General features: G+C 44.0%; 1 protein-coding gene across 3 annotated transcripts in view; it reads left to right on the forward strand.

Moving 5' to 3' along the window:
* WDFY4 (WDFY family member 4) overlaps positions 1-21,481 on the forward strand; it is a 290,937-nt gene that overhangs the window by 112,045 nt on the left and 157,411 nt on the right. For all 3 annotated transcript variants that reach the window (XM_033130918.1, XM_033130921.1, XM_033130920.1), the window contains exons 25-31: positions 4,574-4,647; positions 6,878-7,039; positions 7,628-7,719; positions 9,317-9,416; positions 11,398-11,603; positions 12,924-13,093; positions 15,180-15,305. In XM_033130918.1, the coding sequence (XP_032986809.1) occupies positions 4,574-4,647; positions 6,878-7,039; positions 7,628-7,719; positions 9,317-9,416; positions 11,398-11,603; positions 12,924-13,093; positions 15,180-15,305 (930 nt within the window). The remainder of the gene's footprint in view (positions 1-4,573; positions 4,648-6,877; positions 7,040-7,627; positions 7,720-9,316; positions 9,417-11,397; positions 11,604-12,923; positions 13,094-15,179; positions 15,306-21,481) is intronic.

The following is a 21,481-nucleotide window of genomic DNA, read 5'->3' on the forward strand; positions in this document are numbered from 1 at the left end:
CCTCCCGCTGCCTGCTCCTGGAGTGGCTGTGGGCGCTACCCCACACCGTCCCCAAGTAAACGATTTCCTCAGGTGAGCTGGTGCTTTTAAAGCTGGGGTTAAGAAAGCAAGCAACCAAGAAACCAGAAGTTAAAAAAGCAAAACGAAATAAAATATAACAAATATAACAAATATTAAAGATTAGGAGGAGAGAATTTCAAAGAAGAAAAGTTTCCCAAATGTGTGCCACTGTCAAGTAAAATAAGGGCAGTGATGTATATAGGGGATTGGATTTAGAGTTCACTCAGGCCTCATGACGAGTAAGTAATGCAATAAGAAGTGAGATCAAGAGTGGAGAGGAGGATGGAAGCAAAGCCAGTCGGCAGGCTTTGGAAGAAGAAAAGAAGAAAGAAGAAAGTAGAGGGTAGGAAGTTTCAGGACTCAAGACAGGAGATTTGAGTCTGATTGCAGGACGAGGAGGAGGAAGCAGTGGAAAAAGGGTGATCATACCTCTTTGTGGAATCTGAAAAGCAGAATAAATGAACAAACAAAACAGAAACAAAGTAATAGATACAGAGAACAAATTGATGGACGCCAGCTGGGAGGGGGTTGGGAGATGGGTGAAAAAGGTGAAGGGATTAAAAAGTACAAGTTGCCAGTTATAAAAACTGTCATGGGGATGAAAAGTATAGCACAGGGCATATAGTCAATAGTATTGCAATAGCTGGGTATAGTGCCAGGTGGGTACTAGTCAGGGGGATAACTTTGTAAGTTATGTAAATGTTTAATCACTATGTTGTACACCTGAAACTAATATAATATTGTATGTCAACTGTAATTAAAAATTTTTTTTTAAATAAAGCAGTTATTTCAAAAATTTAAAAAAAAAGAAAAAAAGAAACTACAGCAGAAGAATCAACTATTGATGGGACCAGTCCTTAAAGTAGAAGGAGGGTTGGAGACAAGAAAACAGGTTATAGGAGAAGGGGTGGGATCCATGATGACCAGGACAGAGAGCTGAGAGGGAGGCAAGGCAGGGGAAACTGAAAAGCAGGGAGACACAGGAAGTTGTAAAGCAGACGAGGTACCGGAAGTTGAGGGTATGCACATGTTAGGCTTTTGGTTATTGGAAGAAGGGACGGACCAGCTCATTCTGAAAGTGAGGTGGTCTCAGGGGTGGGGACAGGGCACAATTTGGCACATTATCCATTTGATATTCAAATAAACCTAATCCAGACATCTCGATGCAGTCCTTAGTACAGGGGTTATGGGACAGGATAACAAACAACAGATTCAATTATCTATGTTTTCCAAAATTCAGATACGTGGTATTATATAAACTGATTTCTAAGAGAATTAGGCAGCCTCAAATGTACTGTGGCAACTGTCCTGATGCTCTGCCAAGGAAACGGGGGGTATGCTTCTGGGGGACGGGGAAGGGACACAGCAGCAGTCTAGACTGGTAGGTTCATGTCTTGCTTTCTCAGGTTTTCCAGCTCCCAGCATTGAACCTGGCATATCATTTGTTCAGTAACTGCCTTCATGAATGAGTATTCCAAGTGTGCAGAGCTCTTGGCGTCCTGCTAGAGTGTATCTTGAGGGGCCATGACTGCGTACTCCTAACCCCACTGGAAGCTCATCAGCCCACACCAGCGCTTCCAAATGGCAGCTGCCCTTACCTCTGTGTGTACTGCCATGTGGCTGTGCTTACAGGGGCTAAAAATCTGTCAGCCTGTTTCTGGCTGAAGAGCAATCCACCGATTTTACCTTGATTTTCTTTGCATTCAGTCTGAAAAAAATTAATGGATTCTTATGAAGTGCCCACCATGTGGCAGGTGTGATGCTTGGCCCTGGGGATTAGATGGGGGTGCTCGCTGCCTTCACGGGCCTCCTGACAAACTTGGGTCCACCAAGGCTCTTCTGCTTTCCTCGTAAGCAAGAGCATGGAGTCATAGCCCCCTGCTTTGTTCAAGCGAGGTTGATTTTTGACCCTGTGGGTCACTGTCTGCAGGAGATGCATGTTGGGGAACACAGGGAGGAGGCAAGAGAGTGGGTTTCCTGGTTAGACAGGCCAGGCTTTGAAGCCACTTTCTGCCAATAATATTATAACTGTGGGGCGCCAGGCAAGTTACTTAGCCTCTGTCCGAGCCTCACTCTTCTCATCTACTAAATGCAAATAATATCACTGTAGGGCTTTGCATGGCACTTCTTACCTCCAGCAAATGGTATAATTTGTACAAGTGAGCTCTCTTTGCTGCTGTATGAATGCACTATTATAATCTCATGTCTGAACTTTCTCGATTTGGGCCTTAGGAAATGTCAGCATTTAGAGGTAAGAAATAGTGAAGCTCTTTAAAGGGAAGTAGACACCAGACATGAAGGCTCATCAGCTTGGCCCCGAGGGCAGCGAGCAGCTGCATTTTGTTTACTATGAATTAAGACAACCGGAGTGATAACCTTCTCTCTCGGAATCTCAATGCATCTCACACCTGTGTCACTCACAGTTCTGCTGTACAGGAGAAGGGAACGTGGGCTGTGCTGCAGCTTTCATGAAGAAAGTGCTGCAGGCACAAACTGGGTGTGTCGTTCTAGCCTAAAACCAGAAAGGTGAGACCCAGCTTCAAATTTCAGTTTTACCGCTTGCTGGTAGTGAATGGAACCCGTCAGTCAACTGAGACGTCTCAGCCTCTATTTTCTCATCTCTAAAGCAGGAACACTGGCGTTTGCCTTGCAGGATGATGATGTATTTGGTGTGTGTACACACAGCTGCAGGGCTCAGGGCCGGGCAGATATTGGTGAGCGCAGGTATCCTTGTTTGGACTCTAGACCCACGATGAAGTGCCAGGTAGCAGGAGAGATGGGGAGGAGAGGAGTGGTGTTTGAGCTTCCGCCAGCCCCCACCTCAGGGAAGGAGCTCTCTACATTCTAGCTGTCAAGAGATTTGGTCTGACATGGTACCAAGACGCAGCAGTGCCTAAGGAAATACTATCTGGTCCTTAGAAGGAGTTTGTGCTCTCACGGCAAGACAGATGACTTTGTCATAATGTAGCATTTGCCGTTGGGGCACAGAAGATATCAGAAGAAGCTGGGTCTGATTTTGCAGAGGAAGTGACATTTGCACAAAGGTTTGAATCCAGATTAGTAGGCAAGTCGGGGAAGAGAAACAGGCACAGAGAGCAAGAGGCAGGCGAAGAAAATATCTTACGTTTGTTTGAAGCCTTGCAAATATGGGAATTTTGTTTTCTAAAAGAATACGGATTTTTTAAGAAGTATAAACAAAATGGCATTAATAACCATAATAATATCATCAAGTTTCAACTGTTTCGGAGATGATATAGTAAATAAATGGGAACTTGGTAAACTGAAAGGTAGATTAAAACATTCTATGCAAGAGTTGAAGTGGGCTCACTAAAGGAGTAGCAGTTAAAATAGAGACAGGAGATACAATAGCTATTTTCTTCTCTGCAAACCATCTCGGCCACATTACCAAGCAACTGTGCACAGGTGTGATCATTAAATGCCTCGACCAGGCCTGTGCGGTATACCTCTCCATTTCTGTCTGGGGTTCTTCTGACGAGGGTTTCCGGGCAGGAGTTCCTGCCCATTCTCAGGAGTTTTTTACACTTTCCCGTTCCCGATTTTTCTCAGGATTCAGGAATGGGAAAGCAAAAGGGGTTCCTGAAAGTGGGTGGGAATTCCCGCCTGGAAACCCTACTTCTGACCTTGTGGCAAGGGACACCTGCAGAACCTGATCTGCACTCACATACGAGTATGTACCACTCAAAAGTGGGAAGTTGATGCCCACAGAGCCAACCATGACAAGAGGGAGAAGATAGAGAAACGCTTCTTCTCTTCAACCCTAAAGCAGCATTTTGTTTACTATGAGACACATTTTGAGACACATTTCATTAAGCAGCTCAGAAGTTCTCAGGTGATGGAGCATCTTCTCACCCGTAGCAATGGCCGACACCATAACACATATTTGCACTGGCTTTTCTGTCTTCTCTGTGTCACTCCCCTTGTCCAGCACACCCATCCCCTGCAAGTCATTCCCCAAACAAATAATCTGCATGCAAGTCTCTGTATTAGGTTCTGCTTTGATGGGCAGATAGGACGAGGTCCTGGTTGATACGGAATATCTGAGGAGTTATACCATGTTTATAAGTTTTCCATCCATATCCGTAATTCAGTGAAAAGTCTATGAAGACCATATGACTATATGCCTGCAGACTCAGCAGATACCATGATTTGATGTTTCAGAGGGTAGCTGAGAATAGCCACTTAATAAACTGATTGCCCTAAGATGTGTCCCAGCATGACAGAATTAGCTAGGCCAATCAGATTCTCAGTGAGATCTTACATGAGAAAAATTAGAAGGAAAAGACAAAAAGACAAAATAAATAAATAAATAAATAAGAAAAGAAAACAAAGAAAGAAAAAGAAAGAAAGAGGAAGAGATTTGGTCTGATTCCATAGGTGGTAAACTGAGGTTGTGACTCCAAGCCTAAGTGACCACATCTAGCATCCTATGTGCTCACACTGCCTGGGAACCCATTTTCACACATGCCTTGGTTTCGCTGTGTTTGTCTTCCAGCTCTGGATGAATGCTGCAGACAACCTGGAACTCTCCTTCTTTTCTCATCTGGTGGAAATCCTTCGATCACCAAGGTAGGCTGGGCTTTGGCAGCCTGGGCATTAGATCCAAACGCTTCATGCCAAGAACAGGGACTGAGAGAGCAGATTGGCCAGTGGTTCAGCAACCACAGCCCTCGGCCACTCCCAGAGCACTGGGTTCCTGATGGCAGCACGTCCGTCTTGGACTGTTCAGGCTGCTATTACAAAAACATGATAGACTGGGTGCCTTATAAACAACATTTCTTTATTTCTCACAGTTCTGGAGTCTGAGAAGTCCAAGATCAAGGTGCTGGAAGATTCAGTGTCTGGGGAAGACCCCACTCCCTGTTTTCTAAATGGCTGTCTTCTTATTATAATTTCACCTGGAGGAAGGGACCAGGGAGCTTTCTGGGGTGTCTTTTATAAGGGCACTAATCCCATTCATGAGGGCTCCACCCTTGTGACCTAATCACCTCCCAAATACTATCATACTGAGGATTATGTTTCAACACAAGCATGTGTGTGTGGGGACACGAACATTTCAGGTGACAGCAACGCCCTTCCCAGCGGCTCACGTATGGGGGCACAGCTGTCTCTCCCGCTGGTTTCGGGCCTTGGGAGGGGCCCCTCTAGCCCTGGCAGCCAGCACCTCCACAGGGCTCAGCAAGTGTGGCCAGCAGAGGAGAACCCGTCGCAGTGTCCCATTGGCCTCCCGACCCACTTTCCCTCTAAGTGACTTCTCCACGTCACTTTTTGAATTAGTCAAGGCTCTTTGGTTACAACTCCAACCAATTTAGGGAAGGAAGGAAAGGAGGACAGGACAGGGGAGGGAGGAAGGACGAGGACAAAGAGGGAATTTATGGCTCACACAATTGAATAGGCGGGTCTTCCCCCATGGCTGGGTGGCACTCACATTCCTTCATCTGACATCTGTCACCATTCTCATCTATGCTTTCTCTCTTGCTGGCATCATCTTGGCAGGCATTCTGAGGCCTCAGGGTGGGTGCTGGGCAGCTCCTCAGAGCCTTTCCTCCGCTCAGCACGGTCAGCAGAGAGGGCTTCATTTACCCCGTGGTCCTAGGAATAGGATGCAGTCTCACCGGCCACCTGGGTCACGCTGCCAGGCTGGGAACATGACTTCACCTCTGGGGTGGATGGAGGGAAGTTAGAAAGAAGTGGTTCCCAAAGAAAACCTGGGACTGTGGTCAGAATAAGGGAGAAGGAAGGCAGAGGCGCCAACATATCGACGTACCCCACATTCACCCACTCCGCAATGCGTCTGGATACTCCAGCGGTCATCAGCACCTTCAGTGTTTTGAATGTGTTTGTGAACATCTTTTCCTTCAGTCACTCATGACTGCATACGAGGCTGTATTATAAACCCACTCCACTTCACACTGGTTGTTCGAGCTGGAATTTTGGAGGAGAATATGGCACAGTCCCATGGAGAAGGAATACGGAAAAACAGGCTGCTCAGCACTGGGATGAGAAAGCTCACGAAAGGCAGTGGCAGTGGGGGCTTGTAGGCAACGGACACACATCACACGCACGACTGGGCCGGCTCTGCCTCTGTTTTGTGTCAGAGATTGTGGAGCTCGGCAGAATTTAACATATTAGTACTGAAAAGACAGTTCAAGAAGGAGCAATCCACCCAGACTTACCCTCCTCCCCCATCTCCCCTCCCACCTATTTTCCACTTTCTGTACCTGTTGTTTTCTAAGAGGTGAGCATTTACCCCGGGAGCTGTTTTCACGGGGGGAGTAGAATTTACTGGAAATGGCATTGTGATTTTCCTAAGGAGGGGGGTGTGGATACTTGAATTCTGTCTGGTTCCCCTTTGACTCCCGGGGGTGTGTGCATCACTTTGTGGTTTGGAGCGGGCAGGAAGAGTGCACAGCAGACAGGCTCGCCAAGGTCCCCGTGCCCCTGGCTGGTGGGAAGTGCTGGTGGTCACACGTGAGTCTGCTGGCTTTGTTCTGAGTTTTCTGAGACCACCATTAGTTTTCCCTGAGGCTCGGAATTTGAAAGTCGATAATTGGGGTTTGTCTTTGAAGGCAGCTTCCGGGGAGTGGAAGGGTATGGGAGACTTTCCCCCGAGTGACTCTGGCCCTTGGCAGACATGTATTTGATGGGTGTCTGACAGCATTTTGATGAGTTGCCAAGTGAGCATTGGAGTCAGAGGGCCACAGAGCAAGCTCAGCTTGGAAAACCTTTCTAGCAGAAACACAGAAAATTTGGTTCATTCCAGTAAAAGCTTTTACTGCCTTTTTCATGTGCTCACTAGGGAAGGACCCCGGAATGCTGAAGTCGCTCACCAGGCACAGCTCATACCCAAGCTCGTCTTCCTCTTCAACGAGCCGGGTCTCACCCCCTGCAAGATCCCCATCATCATCGCCATCCTGAGCTGTCAGCTGAGGGGCTACTTCAGCATCCAGGATTTTCTCAGGTACCACACAAGCTTCCCAGGGGGAAGGGCAGAGCCTTGGGACCCATTTAGGAGGGAATATTGGCCCCAACTCTCCTGACCACACTCAGCCCATCATCACTACCCCTCAATGCAGTGGCAGGTTCTAGTCCTTGGAACCTTCAAGGGGGGTTCTGTGCAGGGCTGAGCTTTGAGAAAAAGGGTGGGTGTGCAAGACTCCCTGGCAGGGCTGTGTGTTCACTGCCCCCAGTGCTCAGAAATACCTACTGTGCCAAGAGTTCAAGATGTTCTGTGAGCACAGCCACCGCCACCAGTTGACAACCCAACATGTCTGCCTTTTGCAGACTTTCCCAAAGGACAGTTCCAGCTGGCACAGCGTTTGGCCTTTTCCATCATCACTATCTATTCTGTTGACCTGGCACAGCCAGAGTTAACTGCTCTGATGAATCCTGGCAGATTTTAGAAGTCCTTGGAAATATTACATGATCACAAATAACGTGATTCCCTTCGGAACCTCCCTTGAAGCTGCATTTGGGTGGATCTGTGTAGAAAAACTTCAGCAGACATGGCTGAGCCCCCCATTGAGTGTGTCCTTCTCTCTGCATTAAGAGTCGCGGTGTTTGTTGTGTATACCCTCAAACCTTCATCGGTGGACGAGAGGCAGATCTGCGTGGACAGAGCCCCAGAGCCCTCCGTGCCTGGTGAGAAGACCTTTCCTAGAAGCCAGTCTGAAGCCAGCAGGCGACCCTCACGGCCCCACTGAGAGCCACACCTTGTGGGGCCGTTCTGTAGAGGGAAAAGCTGAGGCAACGGAAGGGGAAAGCACGCACAGCTGAGCAGTTATTCCCAAATAGTGGCTTGTGAGGTCATAGTTTTAGGATTAGAGTCACAAATCACATTCAACTGTACATTCTTCCTTTCCAACCTGGAATAGCTTCCAGGATAAAAGTCAGTTCCCTGTAGACCAGCAGGTGGGATCCTTCATGCTGCAGCCCCTGCCTACATTCCTGGTTGAATCTCCCCGCCTTTGCCACCTCGATGAGCCCTGACTTCAGCACTCTGAAGCACTGGCAGGTCCCACTGTGTGATGGCCTGCCTTCTGCCATGCTTTGCAGGTGCTGTTCCCTCTGGGGGAATATTGGCCCCACTCCCCATTGCACCAGACGAGACTACTGTCTGCTCTGTCTTGGGCCCTCCAGCTCTGTGCTGTCCAAGAGGAGAGCCTTGAGTCACATGTGACCATTTGCATTTTTAATTCATTGAAATTAAATGCAGTCAACAATTCAGTTCCTCCATCACACTAGCCACATTCCAAGTGCTTGATAAGAACGTAGGATGGTGGTTACTGCATGGAGCGGGGAGATACAGAACTTCTCCTCATTGCAGAAGCTCCTCCTAGACAGTGTCACTCAATCTAGTTAAAGTCTCTCTTCTCCTTAGATCAACATTGAAAAGTAGGAATTACCATTGCCAATTTGTAGATGAGGAAACTGAGGCTCGGAGAGATTAGGACCTTCGCAAGAGATGGGGACAGACTCCAAATGGAGGGGAGCCTGACTCCACTCCTTCAAGCTGCCTGTCAGCTCTATTTCTGCAGCATGGTATCTGTGCCCTGCTTTGGTTGTAAAATAACTGGCCAAACAAGGGAATGAATGAATGAATGGAAAAGAGTCAACAGGGAGCTTGCTCAGTCAGCCCTCTTTCTTACATGGACTCTATCCTGAAACTTTCATCTGAAAAACATTTTCTCTTAAGACGGTGATAACATGTCCTTTGGGGCTATGATAACATCAGATGTAAAGTTTCTTCTCCCACTGGGTCTATATTCCTTTTGCTGTGATTCAAGCTCTATTTTTACTGCAACATCGACATGCCAAAGGCCTAGCCTGGAAGCACGTTGAGAGCAGGAACCAAGATTGAGGACCATAGTCTTCACACAGTGCTCCCAATGCCTCGTATTATACCCAGCACATAGTAGGTGTTCAGGAAATGTTACAGCCTATGATAATTAAAAACTTTCTTTTACTGGAAGATAAATTTCATCTTATCATTTTTAGGATTTTGGGGGAGATGGGGAGCATTGAAAACATCTCTAGGTAAAGGGAACTTTAGGAACATTTCCTAAAAAATCTTAAAGTATTGTATTGAAGTGTAGAATTGAATACCAAAATTTAGAATCCCATCCATGCCCCAGTTCCTGGGTGAAATAAGCATTTGGTGAATATGATTGCTTACTGCAGCAAATATGATATGTCTTTACATTCGTTTTCTCTCAAACCTAAATTTCCTTTTTTGTAGCTGGAAGCCAAACATCTGGAAAGACAATCTGGCTCAGAAACCAGTTGCTGGAGATGCTGCTCAGTGTAATATCTTCCTCCCAACTTCATCTGTCCTCTGAGTAAGTAGCTCCAGGAAGAGTGACTTGGCATGAGGTTGCCTCATACAGGGTGCGGTATGATAAAGCAGACCTTGCCCTAAGATATTCTGATGCAAATATTTAATGGGCATGAGTAACTCAAAACAGATTTGGTATAATTACAATAAACTCCTTTTGCCACCATTGCCATAGTATAATTGTTATTGTTTTGGCAGTTGTGACAATTACTGATTTTGATGTCCTGTACTTGGCAGACAATAGAATGGAGAAGTGGTTAGCTTAAATAACATCTATCAAGGAAAAGGCTTGCCAAATTCTTCTTCCATTTACTGTTAGTTACTTAGTTTATTATTCCAAGTTGGAAAAAGAAGTATCTGCCTTCAATTAACTTTCAAAACAATGTATAATCATAAAATTCCATTAACTCTCTCCCACTGACTGCCTTCTTTACCTTTAACCCTGGAGTCATTTATTCAACAACTGTTTGTTGAGCACCTACTATGTGCTCAACACTTCCTTGATCCAAGGATGTGGTGCTGAGCAAGTCAGTCCAGATCCTTGCGCTTGCTGAATTGACATTTCAATGTGTATGTTTGTTTGGAGGAGGGATGTGGGTGGGAGTTACTCCTCAGTAAAACAGCTTTGCAAGCAGTACTTAAAAATTTGCTAGACCGTAAGTGTTTACGTCGCTAGAATCAAAACATGGTAGAACTGGAGAACTTGGAGATGAGCTAGTCCACACCCTTTCTTTTCTTTCATTTTGAAAGGGAATATTTTGTAGTTCTTAAGCACCTGGGCTCAGATATCTAGACCTCCAGGGTTCAAATACAAGCTTTGTTCCCAGGAACCTTGGGGAGGTAACTCTTCTACCCATATATGTGAGGATAAAAATAGTACCTGCCGTATTTGGAAATTAATATGTGGGTAGCCCAGAGCATGATGTACCATACATATTTATATACTCACTGCTATCATCACCACCATCCTCATCATCACCATCATCACCACCATCATCACCACCATCCTCATCATCACCATCATCACCACCATCCTCATCATCATCATCATCACCACCATCCTCATCACCACCATCATCACCACCATCCTCATCACCACCATCATCACCACCATCCTCATCACCACCATCACCATCACCATCATCGTCACCATCATCATCACCATCATCAGCAGCACCATCATCCCCATCACTATAATGGAAGAAAAGGACCAGAGGACATCAAGAGTTCTGCCGAAGTCACCCAGTTAGTACACTCTGAGGCAGGGCTAGAAGACAGGATGGTCTCCTGATTCCTAGTCCAGTAGCCACACCCTCCCCACGCCTGGTCTGACAACTGGCACTGAGAACATTGCCTGGCACAGGTAGATCCTTCTTTGACTCCCAAGAGTCTTGATCCTTTGCTGAACATTTGCCTCTGAGGATTAGCTGCCCACCTCTCTGCCCTCCAGTTCCCTCCTAGGAAGTCTGTATTCTTCAGACTCATCATTTTAAAATTCATTTTTGAAAGTGACAGTTAATTATGTATTTTTTTTTGCCTAAACTGATAAAGATGCAGAAACATTGGACTATTTATTCCATTTCAGTTAGTTTTGACAAATACATAACCATTATGTGTTTCATATGACTGTATTGTTGTAATTAGATGGGTGGCTATCAGACATTGTGTAAGAGTGAATATCAGTGGAATAGAGCTGTCAAGGCGCCTGCATGTTTTACATCTATTAATACATTATTTCCAATTGCTTTAAAAATCTTACACTTCAGCCATTAATAGACAAAGTCATCCATTTTGCAACAAATTTGCCAGCATTTTATTTACCAATTAAAAAAAATGCAGTATGTACTTTGGTAAGTGATATCCAGATGTTAACCTTAGCTTGCCTTTCCTAGGTGACTAGTGAGGCTGCACATTATTTGTATTTTCTGGACATGCCATTTGTTCATGGGCTGAAAGATAATTTATTGCATTGACTCATCTCCCAGGAAAAAGGAAGAGATGTTCCTGAGCCTGGCCCCTGACTGGTTCCTGCTGCTCATGCAGGGCCACCTGCATCCCAGCACCGTCGTGCTGGGATTAAAGCTGCTGCTGCACTTTTTGTCAAGCCCCTCCCTCCGTGGGCGATTTAAAGATGGCCTGTCTGCAGGATCCTGGGTGGAACGCAGCTCCGAAGGCGTGGACATCATGATGGGTGAGTGTGCAGCCATCCCCAGGAGGCCGGGTGCCAGCTCATCCTGGGCCGTGACTGAGGACCTGCCAGTCTCCTCTCCACTTGGGACCTTCGGGACTCCCGTGCAGTAACATCGTCTTGAACGCTGACTCCCGATCAGCACAGCCCTCTCTGATTCCCCTTTTATGATCCTTGAGCGCCTCCCTGCTCTTCAGGCACTGGGGGCTTCTTTCAAGTCCTCAAAGTCTCCTTGGCTCTTTCCCTCTCCTGGGATGCTTCCTCCAACTCACAACAGCAGCGGGCCTCCCCTGGCTGCTGTGGACTCATCCTCAAGGTCAGTTCAAATGCTACTTCCTCCAGCAGAGGGGCTTCCCGCTAAGTAAGGACACCTCCGTTCTTCTCTTTGCCCGGATTACTTTCCTTTATAGTAGTCATCACAAGCATATATTTATTTGACATTTAATTGTTTAATGTCTGTCCCTCCTACTACCTTGTCAGTACTTGGTGAGAGCCTTGGGTTCTGTATATTTTGTCGGAACATTACGCCTTTTTTGCTTAATACAAAGTTGCCCTGTTGCTCTAATGTGTAGTCATTAAATATCTGTTTTTGAACGAATGAGCATGACAGGAATAGGGAAAGGAATCCTTCTTGAGCACTTTCTTGTATCCATGTGTGTATTACATGTACCATATTTTGCCATCTATAATGCACACTTTTTTGCCTACATTTGTGAGGGAAAAGTAAGGATACACATCATACATGGGTAGTACTAATTCTGTATCTATATAAATGTTTTTAATTCTTTTATTTATGCTTATGAGTTAGAAGTATAACTCTAGAAATCAATAACGATACCTGTATGCAAAATAATACCCTGGAATACGATGACTGGTTTTGTTGACTAAGAGTTCTTGGCTTTCTAAGATGCGTAAATATCGTAAATTTGTTACCGGTGCATAAAATTTCTTGTACCTTGTATCTGTTCTTGTGTTTTGTAATTATTTGTCATATAAATTTCTTGTACCACAATATGTTAAAAAAAAAAACACAAATGTTGAAATTCCTGTATAATACAAAAGACAAGTACCTAAATGTAAACAAGTAAAAATCTGAATTAAAAAATTAAAACGAAAGATTTTTTTTTCCCCTTAAAAGTTTGGGCCAAAAATGTGGGTGTACATTATACATGGCAAAATACGGTATTTCTATCCGGCATTTCTAGGCGGAATTCCCTGGGTAGGTGGCAGGGAATTCCCTCATGTGCCCAACCCCCACCTTGACCATAAGCAATGCTGTTGTTGTCAGTCAGCTTTTTTGTGCCCCTTCCACCTGATTCGTAGATAACTTGAAGAACCATCCGCCCACGCCTGACTACAGCACCTGCCTGCTTCCTGGGTTCCGAGTCCTGAATGACTTTCTGGCCCACCGTGCTCACGTTCCGGAAGTCTACCTCATCCTGTCCGCCTTCTTCCTACAGACACCACTCACAGAGCTGACAGATGGGCCCAATGTAGGTTCTTGGGGCACTGTGGGATGGAGTGACACTTGGTTTTCTGATTCCATGTGACCAAAACAGGTCCCTAAAACTCTGCACCCTTTCCCGCTCCACTTCCTCCAGCTTCTGTTTTCCTGACCCGCTTCCTTCCCTAGCAGTGCACGTGCCACGGTTGGCTCTTCACACACTCTTGACTTCCTCTGCCTCTGCCTCCCATCATCCTCCCCAGAAGGTCTCCATTGTTGTCGTTCCCACTTTAGAATGTGTCTCCTTTTGGGCACAGCTAGAAAAACCCACGATGATGCGGGTGGCATTGGGAGCTGAGTTGCTGCCACCACAGACTTAGAGCCTCCGTTTATGCCTTCAGAAAACAAACAAACAAACAAACCCCCCACCCCCCAAAAGAAACATGTCCCTTTACCTTCGTAATGCCCCTGCTCTTCCCCTACTTTCTAAAATAAACCTTATATGTGTTGAGTCTTCTGCCCGCAGCCGCCCTTGCTTAGAGACTTACCTCGCAGTGGGAGCGGAGGCTGCCCAGAAGGAGCAGGGCCTCTGTACCTTGCCCTCCACCATCTGTTTACGCCATGACCCTCTTCATCTCATTCTCTCCATAGTCACTGGCCAAGGGCAGCTTTTCAAGGCTGTCTTGGATTCCTTCCACTCCTTTCCTGAGTGAACGCACCCCACCGTATCCCTTCTTTCTTCTGTATTTTCAGCATCAACTTTTGCACTGACTCTTTCCTCACAGACCCTAATAAATATCATAAGCTATGTCCCATCTAAAGCCAGAAGCTGCCCTCTTGACTCACACTCTTGACTAACTGCTGTCCTGTTGATCACTCTCCTGTCCTTCCTTGGCCAAATTTCTCCAAAGGGGAGTCTCTACTCACTGTATATGCTCACTCACGTACTCGTTTGCACCAAATCCAGGTCCTCACTGGCTCCTGTCCCTGTGGGATTCGGTTCAGACTCCACAGCCAGTGTCCAGGCCCTTTGTGACTGGGAGTCTGACCAGTCTCTCCAGGCAGCTTCCTCATGCTCCTGCCCTTCCTGAGTCACCTCCACACCAGCTGCTTGTGCTTGCCCACTCTGTGCCTTTAATGAGCTCTTTCTCCCACCGTCATCTGCCTCAGATGCCACCGCCTGCTTCGGCCCCACGGAGAGAGGGAGCCATTCCCTCCTTTGTGCTCAGCATACTTCCATCTTACGTGACACAGACACATTTCCATGTTTCCCTTTTTCCTTAGGTACTGAGCACCTTAAGGACAGACCCACCTTTTACTCACCTTCCAGGGCACCCGACAAACAGCAGACTCAGAAATTGTTTCTTGGTCTTAACTGAGTCACAGCACACTGAATTGAAATGGGCTGGGGACATGGCTTTGCAAGTAGAAAGCTACGAAATACAGCTTTACACATCTTGGTATTTGATGGTCTAAATCTTGATATGAGCTAATAGTGTTACAGGTCCCACCTCAAAATAAAGTTCTGAATATGCTTGCTAAGTTCATCAAAACCCTGTATTTTTATTTCTCCAAGAATGTATCTAGGAAACCAACATCTGCTGAGTGTCAGGACCCATGATAGATGCTTTGCATATCTTATTTCACTTGATACTTATGACAATCCCATGGGTTAGATAATGTCATTTCCACTTCACAGAGAGGGAAACTGAACTGCCAAGAGGCTGCAGAGCTTGCTTAAGCCCAGCTGTGAAAGAGGCAAAGTCAGATCATTCCGCTTGGCAACCAGTGCTCTTTCCACTACAGTCTGCACTTTCCCCGAAGTGAATTCATCACGTCTTCTATAATCTCCATTTACAAAGATTCATTAAAGTTGATTGGGACATTATTTATGATGTCAGACCAAAAGAACTAAGCTCGATGCAAGTTGCTAGTGGGTCTCCAGCACCTGCTTGGAGTTGTGTGTTTCCATTAGGTACCGAGGGGGCTGGAATTCCCCGGGTGGGCCAGCCACCTGGGTGTGCTGGGCTGCTTGGCCTTTCCCACTGGGCTCCCGGGAAACACGATGTACTGGCCGGACAGCTGGTCCCCTCGGTGCAGCCGCAGGTCTCTGCAGCCCCAGTCTCCCCTTTCAGGACAGCCTGGATGCCATGCTTCAGTGGCTCCTGCAGAAGCATGACACAGAAGAGGTCCTCCGGGCCGGGCTGTGCACTGAGGGTGCCCTGCTGCTCCTGGAAATGCTGAAAGCCACCATGAGTCAGGTAAGGCTCATTCCCCACATGTTGTGACAAGGATCAGATGGGAAGACAAGCTTGGAAGGGTCACCTTGACTTTTCCCAGCAGTTTCCAAACAATGCCAGTAATTAGCAAGTGTTATTCAGAAGGCTCGATAGAAAAGTCGGGGGTGGGGGTGGTTCTTGTTGATAACCTAGGTGCATGATGGGAAAGTCAGCCTGACTGTTTCCAGTGAGGTTTACCTGCTCCTGCCAGAATGCTTCTGTTTTCCATTTGTAAACATTTGACTTTCTCTACTGGGAGATTTGTGTGTTCGGTCAAAGGGAACATTTCTGAGCAGCTACTTTAGGTCAGGAAGTTCAGGCATACTGTGGAGGGGGGAAAAGGGCCTTTCCCTCAAGGAGCTCCCCTCTGCCAGGACATGGGGCCTCACATGTGAGTGACCTGTGAATCAGAGACTTGCCTTAGAGAAGACAGATGTCTACCCACTATAGGCATGGCATGGAGAGTCTTCGTGGAGAGCCTTTCACCCAGGCCTTCCAGGTCCACCAGAGGTGGGTGGAGAGGTTATTTCAGACGTGGAGGTGAGTGGGAGTGGACGAAGGCTGTGTGGCCTGTGAGCAGGAGCAATTGTGCGTCAGACTGACAATAACTTGCATGAGAGGCTGGGAACTTCAGGCTTCATTCTGTAGACGTGAAAGGCAACTGGAGGCTTGGTTGTGTGTGGAGACACTATTGCTTTTGTGAAATGATGCATTTAAAATGTAAACAAAAGAGAAAATAAGAAAGTAAAAATCACCTGAAATACACTCATCCAGAGATAACCCCTGTAAACTGTAGTGTAATATCCTTCTAGACACCTCCCTGAGATTATACCATTTCCTTATAGAAGGTTAGACCACATAAATTTCTTTTGCCTTTTTTTCCTCAGAATATGGTGGACATAGTTCTATGCCAATAAATATATGAGTATATGGGAATCATCTGTGTTTGTAGATGGAATTTTATATTGTTTCTCGAGTGATTACTGTTATCAAAAGTCTGTAATGAACTTCCTTGAGGAGACATCTTTTCTCTCTAGTTTGATGCCCTCCTTACTGTAATTTCTGGAATGTGGGATAGTGGAGCAAAGTGTACTTCATCATTTTCTTTTGGATGACCTTCTCACAAAGGTTGCATTAGACATTACACACATACATTCCTCCACTTAATATACATCTCACCTCTTGTGTAGAAGTGTTCAGTCAGTCCTCACAGTCTCAACAACACAGCCAAACTGGTGGCGGTTCCATAGTTGAGTTCTGCATTTATTATTACTGAGGTTGATCTCATTTTTCATATGCTTAATAACCATCTATTTATTTTACTGTGAATTGCCTGTTTTTATCTTTTGCCAGTTATTTCTGTGTATGGTTATGCTAGGAAAGTACAGATTATACTTTTTGCTCTTTTTCAAAACAGGAATGTGTTTAATTTTTATTAAATACTCTTTTAGCATGTAATTAGATAATATGCTTTTTTTAACCAGTTACCCATGATAAACTACATCAATAGATTTCCTTGCATTCCTGCAAAGACCTTCCTCAGTCACTTAGTTCTTATTCTTTTAGTGTACTTCCTTATTCTGTTTATAAATATTTTATTTATGATTTTGCATGCATATTTATAAATGATATTAGGCTGCAGCTTTCTTTTTGTTATATCTTTGTGAGGTTTTCATATCAATATTACACTAACTTTATTTAAAAAGACTGCTCTCCTTTCTTTATATTTTCAGAAGATGTTAGATCCTGGAGAGGATACAGTATGAGAAATTAGGTAAAGGCTGTGCCTGCTGCCTCCCAGGATCACATCAGAATTACTAATAAATTACAGAACAATCAACCTCAAGAATCATCTGAAGACTAGCTGAACAGAGCCCCTATAACTAAGATAGAAAGAAGGGGCCACATTGAGACTGGTGGGCGGGGTGGAGATGTAAGGTGGGCTGACCCCAAACACACAGGTGGGGGTTGAACACCGGGAGGGACACCTCAGTGGTGGAGGGCCCCTCTGAAGAAGGAGGGGTCCCAGTCCCACACCAGGATCCCCAGACCAGTGGTGCTGGGTCAAGCAGTGGATTCCCCACAACATCTGGCTGTTAAAATTGGCAAGGACCCTGTCTGTCCATCGCGGTGAGAAAGAGGGATGCTGGAAACCCAGGTGTCCTCTCAAAGGGCCCATAAACAGACTCATTCACTTGTAAACACTTACTAGGGCTGCAGTGTAGGGGTGGCAATTCGAGAGGCACCAGAGGCATATAGGGAAATAGGGAAAGACTGAGCTATGTGGCTTTGGGGTGGGCGAAGGCAGGAGGGACAGCTGCTATGTCCCTGTGTGGAGCCTGCCTCATGGGTGTGTAGCCTACAGGACAGCATCATCTTTGCTATGTCAAAGAAGTACCAGAAGGAGAATTGAGGGAGAAAGGGATCAAGAATCTATTTGAAGAAATAATGACTGCAACCTTCCCTCACCTGGTAAAGGAAATAGACCTACAAGCCTAGAAAACACAGAGTCACAAACAAGATTAATCTAAATAGGCCCACACCACATCAAGACACATTGTAATTAAAATGGCAAAGGGTAAAGACAAAGAGAATCCTAAAAGGAGCAAGAGAAAGACAACTAGTTACTTATAAGGGAGCTTCCATAGACTGTCAGCTGATTTCTCAACAGAAACTTTACAGGCCAGCAGAGAGTGGCAGGAAATAATCAAAGTGATGAAAAACAAGTGCCTACTCTACCAAGTGCCTACTCTACCAAGACTACTCTACCCACCAAGGCTATCATATAAAATTTAAGGAAAGATAAAAAGCTTCCTAGACAAGAAAAAGCTAAAGGAATTCTTTACTGTCAAGCCAGTATTATAAGAAATGTTAAAAGGATTTATTTTAAAAAGAAGGGAAAACAAACAAAAGAAGATAAAAAATGTGAATAATAGAATGGCAATAACTACGTACCTATTAATGCTCACTTTAAATGTAAATGGATTAAATGTTCTAATCAAAAGACATAAGATGGCTGAATGGGTAAGAAAACAAGATCCATGCATATGGTGTCTATAAGAGACCCACCTTAGATTAAAAGACACATGTAGACTGATAGTAAAGGGATGGAAAAAGATATTTCATGCAAATGGAAATGAGAAAAAAGCTGGGGTACTTACAATCAGACAATACTTACATCAGACAAAATAGATTTTACAATGAAGACCATAATAACGGCCAAAGAAGGACATTACATAATGATAAAAGAATCAATCCATCCCTAGTAAACATCTATGCACCTAACATAGGAGTACCTAAATATATAAAACAGATATTGACCAACATAAAGGTCAATAGAGATCGACAGTTACACAATCACAGTAGGGGAGTTTAACACCACACTGACACCAATGGACAGATCTTCCAGACAAAAAAAAAAAATCAACAAGGAAGAGCTGCCTTAAATGACTCAGAACACTTTCCAAGGTAGACCACATGTTAGGCCACAAAACAAATCTCAATAGATTTAAGAAGATTGAAATCTTCTCCAAAAAGGACATATAAATGGCCAATAGACATGTGAAAAAATGCTCAACATCACTAATCATCAAAGAAATGCAAATAAAAACCACAATGAGATATCACCTCACACCAGTCAGAATGGTTGTCATCAACAAGACAAATAGTAACAAGTATTGGAGAGGCTGTGGAGAAAAAGGAACCCTCATACACTGTTGGTGGGAATGCAGACTGGTGCAGCTGTTATGGAAGGCAGTGTGGAGGTTCCTCAAAAAATTACGAATAGAATTACCATATGACCCAGCAATCCCTCTCCTGGGTATCTACCAAAAAAATCTGAAAACATTTATACATAAAAACACATGTGCTCCAATGTTCATTGCAGCTTTGTTTACGGTGGCCAAGACAGGAAACAACCAAAGTGTCCTTTGATAGATGAATGGAAAAAGAAGTTGCAATATATATACACAATGGAATACTATTCTACCTTAAGAAAAGATGAAATAGGACCATTTGTGACAACATGGATGGATCTTGAGATTATAATGCAAAGCAAAATAAGTCACACAGAAAAAGCAGAGAACCATATGATTTCACTGATGTGTGGTATATAAAACTGAAAACAACAAAAGAACAAGACAAACAAATGAAGAAACAAAAACTCATAGACACAGACAATAGTTTAGTGGTTACCAGAGGGTAAGGGGGTGGGGGGTGGGAGATGAGGGTAAAGGGGATCAAACATATGGTGATGGAAAAAGAACTGACTCTGGATGGTGAACACACAGTGTGATATGTAGATAATGTATTACAGAATTGTACACCTGAAATCTATGTAACTTTACTAATAATTGTTACCCCAATAAACTTTAATTAAAAAAAAAGATTGAAATCATATCAAGCATCTTCTCTGACCACAGTGGTATGAAACTAGCAATCAAATAAAGGAAAAAAAACTGAAAAACACACAAACACATGGATGCTAAATAATATGCTACTAACTAATGAGTGGGTCAACAATTAGGGCAAGGAAGAAATCAAAAGACAACTTGAGACAAATGGAAATGAAAACACAATGACCCAAAATCTGTGGGACACAGTGAAAGCAGTCCTAAGAGGGAAATTCATAGCAATGAAATCCCACCTAAAGAAACAAGAAAAATCTCCAATAAAGTCTAATTTTATACTTTAGGGAATTGGAAAAAGAACAGCAAACAAAGAAAGCAAGAATATACTTTGGGGTAAAGACAGTCTATTCAAAAAATGGTATTGGGAAAACTGGGCACATACATGCAAAATATAAAATGAAACTGGACCACCATCTTACACTATATACAAGATAAACTCAAAATGGATTAAAGACTTAAATGTAAGACCCCAAACCGTAAAACTCCTAGAAGAAAATAGAGGAAGTAAACTCTCAGATATTGCTCTTAGTAATATTTTCACTGATACATCTCTTTGGGCAAGGGAAAGAAATGAAGAAATAAATAAATGAGATTACATCAAACTAAAGAGTTTTTGCACAGGAAAGGAAGCCATCAACAAGATGAAAGGACATCCTACTGAATAGGAGAAGATATTTACCAATGATACATTTGATAAGGGGTTAATATCCAAAATTTATATTAAAAAGCTCACATAACTCAACCATAAAAACAAACAATGCAGTTAAAAAAGGGCAGAGGACCTGAATAGACATTTCTCCAAAGAGAACCTACAGATGGCCAATAGACATGAAAAGATGCTCAAAGTTACTAATCATCAGAGAAATGCAAATAAAAACCACAATGAGATACCACCTCACTCCTGTCAGAATGGTCATCATCAATAAATCAACAAACAAGTGTTGGTGAGGATGTGGAGAAAAGGGAACCCTTATGCACTGTTGGTGGGATTGCAAATTTGTGCAGAGCCACTATGGAAAACAACCTGGAGGTTCCTCAAAAATTAAAAATAGAACTACCTTATGACCCAGCAATTCCACTCCTGAGTATTTATCCATAGAAATCCAAAACACGAATTTGAAAAGATATATGCACTCCTATTTCATTGCAGCATTATTTACAATAGCCAAATATGGAAGCAACCCAAGTGCTCATAAATAGATGATTGGATAAAAAATATGTAATTCATATATAAAATGGAATAGTACTTGAGCATAAAAAAGAATGAAATCTTAGCATTTGAGATGACATGAATGGACTTTGAGGGTATTATGCTAAGTGAAATAAGTCAGACTGAGAAGGACAAATACCATATGATGTCACTTATATGTGAAATCTAAAGAACAGAGTAAGTGAACAAACAACAGAAATAGGCTCATACCCTGTTTCCCTGAAAATGACACCAGGCCTTATATTAGTTTTTGCGCCATTAGGGCTTATTTTCAGGGGATGTCTTATTTTTTCATATACAACAATCTACATTTATTCAAATACAGTCCTGTCTTTTTCTGGAATATTGTCATAACGTACTAAATGCGTCCATCTGGCTGAGATCTTAACTGGGGCTTTTTTTTGGGGTAGGTCTTATTTTTGGGGAAACACGGTAGATACAAACTGATGGTTGCTAGATAGCAGGGAATTTGGGGGATGGGTGAGAAAGGTGAAAGGATTAGGAAGTACGAATTTGTAGTTACAAAATAGTCATTGGGA

The sequence above is a fragment of the Rhinolophus ferrumequinum genome, chromosome 16 (assembly GCF_004115265.2).
Source record: "Rhinolophus ferrumequinum isolate MPI-CBG mRhiFer1 chromosome 16, mRhiFer1_v1.p, whole genome shotgun sequence".
Taxonomy (NCBI): Eukaryota; Metazoa; Chordata; class Mammalia; order Chiroptera; family Rhinolophidae; genus Rhinolophus; species Rhinolophus ferrumequinum.